We start from the raw sequence: 14,275 nt of genomic DNA on the forward strand, positions 1-14,275 counted from the left end.
ATACATATATTTTAATTAAAATACAAATTTTAAACTAAAATTATTACATTTATCCGAATTCGTAATATCCCTAAAGACTCCTTCTCACGATCTTTCTTCTAGTATGATGGATTCAGCGTCAAACGGAAACGAGCGAAATTGAGGAAATATGCCCTCTCCAAGAATTTGCCACCTGTACCTACCTTGGTAAAATAGATCCTCCCTTCCTTCCTACTTCATTGCATTTATATTGCCGCCACTTTTTACTCCTTTATATATGCCCTTGCTAAATCAAACTCTATTTTCATCTCAATTTTTTATTACTTACAACTAATTAATCTTTCTTGTATTGTATTGTTTGTTTGGAAAAAATGGCAACGCTCACAATGTTATTGAAAAATGTGGCTGAAAAATTCCCTACCCGCAACGCAGTATCTGTTTCGGGAAGATTCATCGTCACGCATAAAAGGCTACAACAACTTATCGAACAAGCCGCGTCTCTACTCGTTGCTGCTGGTATTCAGCCCGGTGATGTAGTCGCTCTCACATTTCCCAATACTATCGAGGTATATTTGCACTGTCAGTATGTATAAATTAAATGATGCCTTGATTATATTACTAATAACAAATATGTGGTGTTGTTTTATTTCAGTTTGTGGTTATGTTTCTAGCTGTGATTCGAGTTCGAGCCACAGCAGCGCCATTGAATTCAGCGTATATGCCTGAAGAATTCGAGTTTTATTTATCAGATTCTGAGTCTAAACTGTTGTTAATTGCGAAAGAAGGAAATAAGGCAGCTGAAGCAGCGGCTGCAAAGCTCAATATTACTCGGATTAAGGTGTCTGTGCCCAGTTCCGATTCCGATGTGATTCTCAGCCTGAGTATTCCGTTATCAGATTGTGATTTGGTTTCTGAAATTGTGAATGATCCATCCGATGTTGCACTTTTTCTACATACATCAGGCACTACCAGCAGACCAAAAGGCGTTCCCATAACACAGCACAATTTAGTATCATCTGTGAACAATATTAAATCGGTTTACAAACTCACTGAATCGGACTCTACAGTAATCGTCTTGCCACTGTTTCATGTTCATGGGTTGATTGCGGGTGAATATTACCAAATTCAATCAATTAGTACTCGTAATTCATTTTGACCTAAGCAAAATTTTTGATACATTGCAGGATTACTGAGCTCGCTTGGTGCTGGAGGATCTGTAACGCTCCCTGCTTCTGGTAGATTCTCTGCTTCATCTTTCTGGTCTGATATGCTCAAGTCCAACGCCACTTGGTACACCGCGGTGCCTACCATTCACCAGATCCTATTAGACCGTCATTTCAGCAATCCAGAGTCTTCTTACCCGAGACTCCGGTTCATTAGGAGTTGTAGTGCTGCTCTTGCACCATCCGTATTGGCACGGTTAGAGGAAGCATTTGGTGCGTCTGTTTTAGAGGCATATGCAATGACAGAGGCAACACATTTGATGTGTTCAAATCCATTACCAGAAAATGGTCCACATTTGCCAGGGTCAGTAGGGAAGCCAGTGGGCCAAGAATTGGGGATATTGAATGAGAATGGTGTGGTACAAGGGGCTAATGAAAAAGGGGAAATTTGCATTAGGGGTCCAAATGTTACAAAAGGATATAAGAATAATCCTGAGGCTAATAAATCTGCTTTTCAATTTGGTTGGTTTCATACTGGAGATGTGGGATTTTTGGACTCTGATGGATATTTGCATTTGGTTGGAAGGATCAAGGAGTTGATCAACCGTGGAGGTATGTTCATTTCAACTTTATAAAGTTATTGTTAATATTCAATCAAAGTGCTTCTTTTGAATGCATGATGTTAGTGTTGGTGTGAAGTGTGAACATGATTGATTGCCTAGATACATAAGCCACAAAAGTGTCGTCTAACTTAGTTTTAACTGAAATTTATACCCTTCAACTTTGATGTACGCTTAAACTTGTACAAAATTGAACAAATAGACATACATGTTGAATATTGCATCTAACATGCAATTTGCATCCTATATGACGTTTGTCGTACGTCCAACATTAAGTTACTCGGACTTGGGTGCGGATATGCGATATGGATGCAGATCTAGAGCTTGGATTCTCTATGACCTTAATTTTTAAAATTTAGATTACCGATTTATCTGGTCAGGTGAACTCCCTTCATCGAAAAATTATATCAGGTATATCGGCAAAATATATAGTCTAATATATGTATATATAATTAATTGAACACTCTTTAACATAGCAAAGGTGGATAGTTTAGTGTTTGATAAAAGTCATTTATCTCATGGAGGTTTGGGTTCGATCCCCACTAGCTTTTTAAAAAATACAAATCTCTTTTTAAATTAAAAAAACACAAAAGTTTTTGTGCACCTATTCATCTGTAAAAAAAATGTTATGTGTACCCACTCCGCTAAAAAAATTATCGACTCTTTAAAGGTTGAATACCCTTAGCGAAATTTCTAGCTCCGCCATTATCTGAATACGGGTGCGGATATTTGGCTAAAATAGAGTTATAAACCATAAACTATGAGATATTATGTAAGAGAACTTGAGGAGAAAATAATGATCAAGAGGAGAATCTTGGAAGGAAATAAAAGGAAAGGGAGTGCAAATTTATATATACAAGGTTTTCCATTTTCATCAATTTAAATTTATATATATAAGAAATGTTTTGATTACAGAATTCATTAAATTTGCCCAAAGTTTTTCCCTCGATTTTGTTCAAAATACTCAAAACCAGTTAACCAAATTATGTACAATTCTCACACACTTTTGACACGTGTGCACATCAAAAATGGAAAGTCCGATCAACTTAGGTCCTACTTGTATTATGTTACATAGGACACACATGTCTACTTGTTCAACTTTGTTTAAGGGCAAGTTATATGGTAAGTGTCTAAGGCCAACTTTGAGCTTCCTATATGCACACTCAAGTTAGATGACACATTTATGTATTACTTCCTTGGATATTAAGTTCGGGCTCTTTGTACTTTAAGAACAACTAGTTTCTCCATTTTAATTTGTTTTTCTATTTTTCTTTTTTAATCCGTTTTAAAAAAGAAAGTCTCTTTCTTTTTTTTCTTTTTTTTAGCAACTTTTTAGTTCTAGTTTTTTATATGACATGTTTAATATCATTAAATTAATGATATTTTGATACATTTGATGTATCTTTAATTTAGGATCACAAGATTAAATAAAATTATTTTCTTAAACTTTATGTCAAGTGAAAATAAAACAAACAAATTCAAACGAAGGAAATAAATAGTGATTGTATTTTGAAAGTTTTTAATGTATTGGAATGAAATAAACTCAAATAGAAAGGAATAAAAATAATAAAGACTCAAAGATGCAAAGTGGACTAATATAGGCATTAAAACATAGTTTAATTGATTGTTCGATTTGATCGTAAAAATGTGGTTTCCATAGTAAACTTTATTCGAAAATATTCAAAGGTCAATGCCCCAATTTTACATAAGAAATTAAATGCATTATTGACCTCTCTTTTTGAATTTTTTTTTTTTAAAAAAAAATCTGGAGAATATTCTAGTAGGACACTAGAATGGACCATCTATCTATTACTAGTGTTATTTTTGTATCGACTGTTATTAGGCAAATGTGTGGTTCTAGTTGCCATCAAACTTGGCTTGCATCGCCCTTAATTATTAGGTAGGATGTGACAGCTTACTTAGAGACTTTCTTCATCGTAATTTTCGTCATTTGCCTAATTTTTGGTTTGTGATATTGACATCTACTCTTTTCCAAAATCTAAACATAGCCTCCGCCCCCGCCTTGAAAATTAAGTAGACCTTATGGTCTCAACAGAATAATACAAAAATTAAATTAGGAATATTGTCATAATTATACGAAATCATGATTTCATATTACATGTCTAAACGCTTGCTTAAACTCTTTCGACCACCTCATGAACGATTTCTGATCTGCAATTTTCCATTTTACAAATTCTCAGGGGAAAAGATATCTCCAATTGAAGTGGATGCAGTCCTTGTTTCTCATCCAGAGATTGCTCAGGCTGTTGCTTTCGGAGTTCCTGATGACAAGTATGGTGAAGAGGTAAAATTAATATATCACCCATTGAAGTATATTTCATTCTGTCATGTATATAATATAATATAGTCTAATTCAGATACACTTGATGTTCCACAGATAAACTGTGCTGTCATTCCACGTGAAGGGTCAAAGATAGACGAAGGAGATGTGTTAGTATTCTGCAAGAAAAATCTAGCAGCCTTTAAGGTTCCCAAAAGGGTGTTCATGACTGATTCTCTACCAAAAACTGCAACTGGAAAAATTCAGCGACGACTTGTTGCAGAGCATTTCCTTGCACAGATCTCAACTGCTAAAGTGCCTAAGTTTGGAGCTTGAAAATGATACATACTATCAATCTCTCAAATAATAATTATTAACATATGATTTTTACTGGCAATATTATTTTTTCTAGGCACATTAGAAGTTCCTTTTCCTTGTAAAAGTGAACATTAAACACAGTGATATTCTTACAATGAATTTTTAGACTTGTACAATTTAATCTGTAAGAAAACTGCCTATAGCAGACAGTAGTAATAAACTTTACAACATATCTTGCAAGTTGAGCTCTCTATAGCTTTTACCTGAGCTTGTCGCAATTTCCAACTTGACCACGGAGATGATAAACACTAAAATCAAAGTAAAAAATGGTATGTTAATCAAGAAATAAGCCATTAACCCATTCTGAAGTATTTCATCTAGAACTAGATAGATACTAAAAGAAAGCATCCATTAGATTTCAATATTGCAGGTATATAAATGCAAAGATATCAATAATTGTGCCACCAAGGTGGCCAAACAGCACAAAGTTCCAAACCACAAAACAAAAATAGAAAGCTTAACACCACTACTATATAACTGCACTCAAAACTCTCCAGCAACTGAAATCATTAAGATTCTACTTGTTCATCCTCCTCATCTTCATAGTCATAACCTTCCTCTTCAGCTGTTGCATCTTGATACTGCTGGTACTCGGAAACTAAATCGTTCATGTTGCTTTCAGCCTCGGTAAACTCCATCTCATCCATACCTTCTCCAGTGTACCAATGCAAGAAAGCCTTTCTTCGGAACATAGCTGTAAACTGCTCACTGACCCTACGGAACATCTCCTGAATCGAAGTGGAGTTACCAATGAAAGTTGAGGCCATCTTCAGACCAGTAGGAGGGATGTCACAGACTGTTGACTTAACATTGTTAGGGATCCACTCAACAAAATAGGAAGAGTTCTTGTTCTGCACATTAATCATCTGTTCATCGACTTCCTTGGTGCTCATCTTTCCACGGAACATAGCTGAAGCAGTCAAATATCGACCATGACGAGGATCAGCAGCACACATCATATTCTTTGCATCCCACATCTGCTGTGTTAGCTCAGGAACAGTCAATGCTCGATATTGCTGCGACCCACGAGAAGTGAGCGGAGCAAATCCAACCATGAAGAAATGCAACCGAGGGAATGGGATGAGGTTAACAGCAAGCTTGCGGAGATCAGAGTTGAGTTGACCAGGGAAACGGAGACAGCAAGTTACACCACTCATGGTGGCAGAAATCAAATGGTTTAGGTCCCCAACTGAGGCAAACATCAATCATAAATAAATCAACAAAATTCATCATAGCAAGTACATTAATGATAATGATACATGTAGTAGAACTCATTTTCATGCCCCGATTTAGAAGGACTAAGTGTGATTTCCAAACTAACTAAAGGGTAAAAAAGGACAAGCACAAATACATGGTGATCATAAAACAGAATCATACACAATCAAAAGGTTTTTGGACATAGTATTGACTGTAAAGAATTGCAAATATTCTAAAATAAGTAGTTGAATCAACTGAACAATGATACATATAACAATCCCAACACATGAATAAAAGAATGTCACCTCATCCTCCCTCAGCTTATTGCAGTTTAATTATTCTAAGTCAAGAATAGATGTTAAAACTAACATAACATTAATATATATCACACAACTATCAGGTTGCATTTAGTAAGAACAAAACAGCTAACTGAGAAGAGGTGCAACTTACAGCTCGGAGTAGTAAGTTTGAGAGTTCGGAAGCAAATGTCATAAAGAGCTTCATTATCCAAAACCATACACTCATCTGCATTCTCAACAAGCTGGTGAACAGAAAGAGTAGCATTATAGGGCTCAACAACTGTGTCTGAAACTTTGGGGGAAGGGAATACAGAGAAAGTAAGCATCATTCTATCTGGGTACTCCTCCCTGATCTTAGATATAAGGAGTGTTCCCATTCCTGATCCAGTTCCACCTCCTAGAGAGTGAGCAACCTGGAAACCTGAAACCAAAACAAAATCCATATTCATTTGCTTAATATATCAGATTACTAACAAGTCGAAAAGGTATTTTACATTGAGCTCAAAATGCTTCCACAAGATGTAAGAAAAAGGTAGCTAGCCCAATGTTTTACTCATTTAGAGGGTAACAGAACTAATCAAATTTAGATCATTGACTCTCATTCAAGCAGGGTTTGAGTTGTTAAACTTCAAATTGCATTCATGTACTTTGTTATGAACCAAAAATAAGAGATCAACCAAGCAAAGAGGTTTCAAGCAATTGCAGCAACCATGATGATATAGCCATTAGGAGAAACAATATTCAAGCTGACACATTGTCAAGTACCAAATAACTCAATTGTTTTCAATAAACTAGCATATTTGCCAAATAGACACAAATTTTCTTTGCTGAATGAAAGTTGTTTTGGTAAAAAATTGAACTAGAACTCATTGCTCTTCATACGCACAAACAAAGAAACCTAAGTTCACATCAAATCGCTCATTTGAAGAGATACTGTATCTGTAAACTCCAAGAAAATGCACTCCTGAAGCACAACTAGAGATCAAATATATATAATATCTAACACCACCAAAATGAGAGTGTTCTGTGACATTTCACTCAATTGTTCACTATAATCAGCGGATTGATTTAGTAAAATCGAATCAAACGCGATGACTTTTAACAAAAACTCATCCTACCAGAAATTCAAGAAATCAAAGAGGATACACAAAACATAACGACTGAAACATGTATAACTTTAATAACCAGAAAGAAGAGAAAAAAACTAAACAGTGAAATTGTTAGATCAAGGGAATTGACTCTACTAGACTTGTCAAGTACCTTGTAAACAGTCACAATTCTCAGCCTCCTTCCTCACAACATCAAGCACCGAGTCAATAAGCTCCGCTCCCTCAGTATAGTGTCCCTTGGCCCAGTTGTTACCAGCACCTGACTGGCCAAACACGAAGTTATCAGGCCTGAAAATCTGACCAAAAGGTCCAGATCTGACACTATCCATAGTTCCCGGCTCCAAATCCATGAGGACAGCGCGTGGAACAAATCTTCCACAGCTTGCTTCATTGTAGTACACGTTCAGTCGTTCCAATTGAAGATCACTGTCTCCTTGATACCTTCCGGTGGAATCAATACCGTGCTCGGCACAGATTACTTCCCAGAACTTAGCTCCGATTTGGTTTCCACATTGACCTCCTTGAATGTGCAAAATCTCACGCATTTTCGCTGATAAACTTTGGAGTGACTTTTTGTAGGAGAAAGAGTATAGGGTTTACAGCTAAAGAGAGAATTTGATTTTTGGGGAAAATGCCACACACTAGAGGGAGGGTATATATATTGGAGAGTCGCGAGTAAACGGAGCTTTTTCGCCGTTAAATGTAACGATCTTAGAAATTCTTTTGTTTGAGAGGATATTATATTATTCTTTTTAAAAAAAAACTTTAACGAAATTTAAGAAAAGAAATAAAAAATTTTAATTTTATAGTTCTAAAATAAATTATGTCAAGTGTATATAAATATTTTTTAATTTTGCTATCTTAAACATATTAAGTGAAAAATTAATAATATTATTAAAAATAAGTTTTTTTTTTATAAAACAAACTAAAAAAGGAAATCTGATCATTCTTTTTTGAACTAAGGAAGTATATCGTTTTTTGAAATTATTAATTTTCCTTTTTAGTTTGTATTAGAAAAAATAATCTTTTCTTCACAATATTTCAATTTCATCTTTTATTGTATTATTTTTAAGGCCATAGATTAGAGTATATTTTACCACATTTAACATAATTAATCATAATTTTGTATCAAGAGTATTTGTTCACAAATAAAAAGGTTGGGATATCATAATCATGGGCTCCTATTGGTATTTGTAACATATGTATACAGTAATTTATAATGTGAAAAATGACACATGATCAGGAGACACATCTAATAGCTTTAAATAAAAATTTATTTTTCTATAATATGTAGATATTTAGGAATCGAAACAAATATTACTACCTTGTAGAGTTATAGCATTGACAAATAAAAATAATAATTTTGAGATAATTTATATTTAATTTAAAAGTTTATCTTTTTCGCACTCTTTCGATATAAAATAAGATTTAGGTAGACGTTATTGTTATGCATAATGGGTTTGAGAATTGTCATTTTATCTTATTAGGGGAATTGTGAGTGAGGGAGTTTGACATAAGCATGTGGAGTGTGGAGAGAGAGAGATCAGAAACTTGGTTTTCACTCTTAACAACTGGAAAATGAAAAGGACTTTTGTCAGAAGAATCCCCCATGTTGCTTGTTGCAATGCCAACTCTCATCTCATAGATAGAGATAGAGAGATGACAAGGAGTAATCAACTAAGGCCCCATCTATCATTAAACATTTGCCATGAAGCAAACAAATCTCTCTCCTTAATTTGGTTACCCCTTATTTAAGCAATAAATTAAATCACTTTTCTCATTTGCATTTTTTTTTTAATGTTTGATTAAATTTAGATTTATATCTGAAATTTCTTTCTCACATTGAAATATAAAATATTTTTTTAACGGGAGAGTTTTGACTAAAAAGCAAATTATATACACGACAAAACTACTTCACGCTTTTTTTTGAAATAATACATAAATATGACATTAACTTAGCGTCAGTTGATAACTATGATATTTAATTTTGAATGTGCACAAGTAGACACCTAAACTTGTCTAAAATTGAACAAACAGACACGTTCGTCCAACATAGCATCCTACCTGACAATTTTGTGCCCTACATGTATTATGTCATGTAGGAGATGTGTATCTACTACTTGTTTAATTTTATACAAGTTTAAGTGTTTACTTGCGTACACTCAAAATTAAAAATCATAGGTACTAACTGACGTCAAACTAATGATCATATTTATGTATAATGTCTTTCTTTTTTGTTACACCTTATCCTCTTCTTTATTTTTCAAATACGAGTGTGTAAAATATCAGGGCAAACTCTGTGGTAGGTCAGTATGTCTCCCAAAATTTATCAAGAACAAATTAAGTGTTATGAAAAGTATGACATTTTGTTACATGTTTTCTCTCTCTCAAATAAAAGAATCTAGTTTGATTTAGCTGAGAGTTTAGAAAAAAAAATAAAGTTTGTGGTAATTCAAATTATGTTATGTACAAAAATTGAAAAAAAATTTATAAATAGATTTAAAATGAGTATAAATCAATTTTTTTATTCGTTTAGGGGAAAGAGTATTAATTTATTCCCTTTGAAACTTTTTCAGAAATCCAAAAACATTATTTTGTACTCTCTTTCTACAAAAAAAAAATTCCTTTTTGTGTATATAATTTTTTATACTGTCATAACTGTTTACTTGGTTTTATGATTAGTTAGTTGTTAAGTTACTTTCCAAAAAGTCATGTGTTTCAAACAATTAACTCATTATCAATTTGTCTTTATAGTTGATTGGTTACCAAACAAACTAGTATTAGCTTATTGCTTATCCAATAATTTTCAATAGTTAATTAGAAATAATTTATGAGACAAATTTAATTTCTAAATAACTTGTTGGGGGGAAAATCCACACACTATTACTTAAAGAAATATTTCATCAATAAGATGTTATGTAGAGGTGTTTTAAACTTTTAGATAATTATGATTTGCATAATTACCTAATATAGTATTAAAGCTATAGCTTGTGGGGTTCACTAGTTAGAGTCCCACAATTACCTATCAATAAAACTTCTCCATGTTCTTAATTAATGAAGATTGAAGGCATATATAAATTAGAAACCTAATAAATTTTCCACTTTTTAATAGTTTATTAAGAATCGTTTGGTCGAAGGTATTAGAAAATAATTACATATATGATTCGATGGTTTTTTCCTTCATTTGATCTGCATTTTTGTCTTCAATATAACTTAAAATAATTTGTTTGGTGAATAGATTACAGATATATTACAATGTCATGTTTATAAATGGAAATTATATTATGACAAAATTATTTAGTAAATAGAATTTTATTTTTCATATATGTTTGGTTCATGGACTTAAATAGGATATAGGACGGTATAATATAAAATATGTATTTAATTTTACATACAAAATAAGATGAGATATAAAAAATTATTTTCAATTTCAACCTTAATTTTTTCCTTTTAAGATTTTGGAAGAAGAGAAATTGATTTTCTTTCCTTTTAAGATTTTGGGAGAAGAGACTGGAGTTTGGAGAAAGTCATATTTATCATTTTGATGTTTTAATCCAAGTTTATTATAGATCATTAATTCTTATGTTGTGTGGAGCTGAGTTTTAGAATAATGTGTCGCCTTTATTAGGGCCTTATGCCATAAATTTTTTATGGGCGAATTTCAAGACTCAATACTTCATTCTCTTCTTTAACTTAGTAGGACTTCAAACACGACAACATAATAATACCACAATTTTGATTTAACAATCCCAAGATTGTTACTTCAGAAACCAAAAGCTTAACCAAAATATGAAATAAAGTAATCTTAAATTTTATTTGTAATTTTTTTTTCTCACAAACCAAATAATCCATTAATTTTAGTAACTTATACACTAATCTACGAATTATTTTATATAATGGATCAAGCATGGATGAAATAATCTTTATAGAATATTTCATATATAGTCGTATATTACTTTCTCCGTTTTTATTTACATATCACGATTTAAATTTTGAGAATTAATTCAATTTTTCTGTGATCAAAATTTTATTGTATTCTTTTTAAATATTTTTAAGTTGTAATTATTATAATAGATAATATTTTTTATATAATTTTTCAAATAAATATATTTAAAATTTATGTATTTAAATTTTAACTGTGCCACATCAATCGTGAGAGATGACTATTATTTCATAAATCCTTCACAAAATTAAACGGCCCTTGAGCTCTTAAAAGGGACATTTCATATATATCATCTTAATTATTTCTTGTAGTAGCTGCCTTCTTTTATATATATACTTGATGACCATCTAAAATAGTCTTTCTATTTTATTTTATTTTATTTTATTTTATTTGCTCCTTTTCCATTGTCCTATCAATAATGCTTAGATGTTGACATCTTATCTCCACAAATTGATTAAATCACGAACCGTGTGTTTTTCCTATATGTGGTGAGAATATGGATTGCCCATATTTAGCTACTGTTTGGTTATTAATTTTTAAATATTTTTGGCGAATATTATTTGAGTGAAATTTTATCATGTGTTTTGTCATAAGATTTGGAAAATTTATTTCACCGTTTTAGAAAAATATGATTTATATTCATAAGTTTTAAAAACTATCAAAACTAACTATAAGTCAATTGCATGTTCGTTACAACAATAACAAATAGTGCATGACACTAGAGCAATGCAGTAATTTGGAGTGAGTGCAACAAGCAGCATTCCATACATCGGGAAGTAGACAAAGCACATGACTTTGTTACCGTGATCTAATTTTTCATCATTTTCATCAATAATCATATCATTATTTAACATTCACTAAATATTTCATAACTATTTTGGTGTTCACGTAAAAAATTATGTAATACAACGCAAACAACTACTATAGAGGGTGTTTTTGAAAAGATAAAAGTTTGGGGTATAATTTTAATTTTCAGAAGATCCTAAATAATGAGATTGACCCAAATACTAGAAAAAACTAGTATTTGAGAATTTGAGATATTTATCAAAAATATTTGTCAAATAATGACAAATTGTATGGACAAACATTATTTGTCAATTTTTTTTTAAATATTATTTGGAAAATCTATGACCAAACGGTTATTGTACTCAAAAATTGGTTGAAATTGTCTACTAGTGTTTTTAATTTGGAATTTGGTGATTTGTAAAGTGGATATTACTTAATTTCCTCGTGTATTTATATTGCTTTTAGTAAATGTCATCAAGTAATTTTACACTTCAAATTGCAATGCGTCCAAAACGTCATGTTTGAATAAACTGAATTGAACATACAAATATATTTGTCAAGATAGTTTTATAATAGAATTCGTTGTGTAAGTGAAGCTTCAAGATAGTATTGTAAAATTCTATAATTGAACTTAGCCATCGGGGATGTATTGTAAAATCAAAATGTATAAATTTGTTATTGTGCTCATGATTATAATTTTGAATTACTTAAGTGAATCACACTTTGGTTTTTGCTCGTCCTTAAGCAAATATAAAACTTATCTAAATAAATCAAGCTTAGAGAGTGACACCACTTTAATTGATACAGACAGATGGTCCTATATAGCAATTTACAACATCAAATATATAGTATATGTTAACTAGTGCATAGAGTTAACAAGCTGAATGATTGAGTTAGCTAAATCATAAGTGTAGTCAACTAAAAAGAATGTTGAGCTGACAGTAGTTAATTTAAATCAATTTTAGATATTTTTGTATAATGTACAAGTATAAAAGGGATAGTGATACATATTCAATGGATCAGATCTTATAATAATCAATACAATTCCTTTTTTTCTTTCATTATTTCTGTAAATTGACCTAAGAATCAATCTCCATTAATGGAGTTTTCATGGTATCAAAGCATTCAATCTTAGGTTTCTGAGTTCATAGCGGCAACTATCAGGTGCTCAGATTCACCATCTGTCAAAGGTGAATTGAAAGGAAGCATCAAAAGGTTAAGCTAGCTCAAATTACGAATGGAAGTACAACTGAAGGTACTAGCACTGGAAATGGAAATGGAGTGACGAGCGTAGTCACTTTTCCACTGATTAATCACAATCATCCACTATTTCTTCAACACACAGACACTACAGATAGTTTTCTAATCTCTCTTCAATTAACACGTTCAGAGAATTATGCTCTTTAGAGTAGATCTTTTAGGATTGGCTTAGTTAGGAAAAGTAAGTTAGGCTTTGTAGATGGAAAGTTTCTTAAATCTATGTTTGAATCATTATTGCATGATCAATGGGAAAAGTGTAATGCAGTAGTATTAAGTTGGATTATGAGTGTAGTAAGGCCGGGACTTCTAAGTTCTGTTGTGTATGCGTCTGATGCACGCAAAGTTTGGATGGATCTAAGAGAAAGGTTTGATACAGTTAATGGATCGAGAATTTTTCAATTGCATAGAGAGATTCATACATTAGTTTAGGGAACTATGTCGATTGCTGAATATCACTCTAGGTTAAGAGACTTATGGGATGAATATGATTCTCTTATGTCATGTCCTAGTCGTCCTTGTCCTAAATGAAAGAAATTTGGGGAGCATTGTGATTATCAAAGGTTGTTGCAGTTCTTAATGGAACTGAATGAGTCATACTCCTCTCCTAGAAGCCAAATACTCATAATGAGTCCTATTCCAACTCTTAACAAAGCTCATGCATTGATTATTGATCAAGAGAATCAGAGGACTCTGGCTAGTTCTGTTTTCACTAGCTTAAGGCTCATTGAAGGCACAACATTGTATTCTCATAAAAGTAACACTTACGTAAGTGGTGCAGGAACTTCTAAAGTTCCTTTCCTAGGTGGATTTGATGTTTCTGGTGGAGGATATAGTGGTGCTAGTACTTCAGGTGGAAGTTATGCAAACAACTCAGGAGTTGGAGGATACAAGGCTAAGAAACATCTCCTCATATGTGACCACTGTGGGTGCAGAGGTCATTCCAAGGATCAATGTTATAGAATTGTTGGTTATCCTGCAGACTTCAAATCTAAAAGGAAACCTAGTGCGCATGCAAATCAGATAGCAGCAACAAATGAGCCTGGAGAATAAATCAGAACAAACTACAACAGCCATGCAGGATATGTTGCAGGTTCACCTATTAGAGAATCTTTCGCAGAAGATCAGTATGATCAGATCCTTCAATACTCTCAAAACCTGGTGGTGAATCTGGTAGTCAATCATCTGTCGATATAGCAACTGTTGCTGCTAATACAGATAATTTTCCTACAGCTCTATCCTGTAACTATGCAAGTAGAAAAT

The 14,275-nt window shown here is 32.5% G+C and overlaps 2 protein-coding genes across 3 annotated transcripts; one reads left to right on the forward strand and one right to left on the reverse strand.

Moving 5' to 3' along the window:
* Positions 1-4,601, forward strand: LOC101265548 (probable CoA ligase CCL9). 2 transcript variants are annotated; one of them, XM_010323689.4, is made up of 6 exons: positions 1-186; positions 412-545; positions 632-1,088; positions 1,164-1,754; positions 3,964-4,067; positions 4,161-4,601. In XM_010323689.4, exons 3-6 carry the CDS (start codon positions 641-643, stop codon positions 4,377-4,379), a joined length of 1,362 nt encoding a protein of 453 aa, XP_010321991.1. In that variant the 5' UTR covers positions 1-186; positions 412-545; positions 632-640; the 3' UTR covers positions 4,380-4,601. The 2 variants fall into 2 exon arrangements, with proteins under 2 accessions (XP_010321991.1, XP_004240733.1); XM_004240685.5 differs by lacking the exon at positions 1-186 and having other exon boundaries at positions 223-545.
* A 152-nt stretch (positions 4,602-4,753) lies between these two features.
* Positions 4,754-7,739, reverse strand: LOC101265829 (tubulin beta-1 chain). Its single transcript, XM_004240686.5, has 3 exons — positions 7,178-7,739; positions 6,069-6,338; positions 4,754-5,610 (listed from the first exon to the last, which is right to left on the reverse strand). The coding sequence occupies exons 1-3, from the start codon at positions 7,569-7,571 to the stop codon at positions 4,931-4,933; spliced, it is 1,344 nt and encodes a 447-aa protein (XP_004240734.1). The 5' UTR covers positions 7,572-7,739; the 3' UTR covers positions 4,754-4,930.
* Between the last annotated feature and the right edge of the window lie 6,536 nt (positions 7,740-14,275).

This window comes from Solanum lycopersicum, chromosome 6 (assembly GCF_036512215.1).
Source record: "Solanum lycopersicum chromosome 6, SLM_r2.1".
NCBI lineage: Eukaryota > Viridiplantae > Streptophyta > Magnoliopsida > Solanales > Solanaceae > Solanum > Solanum lycopersicum.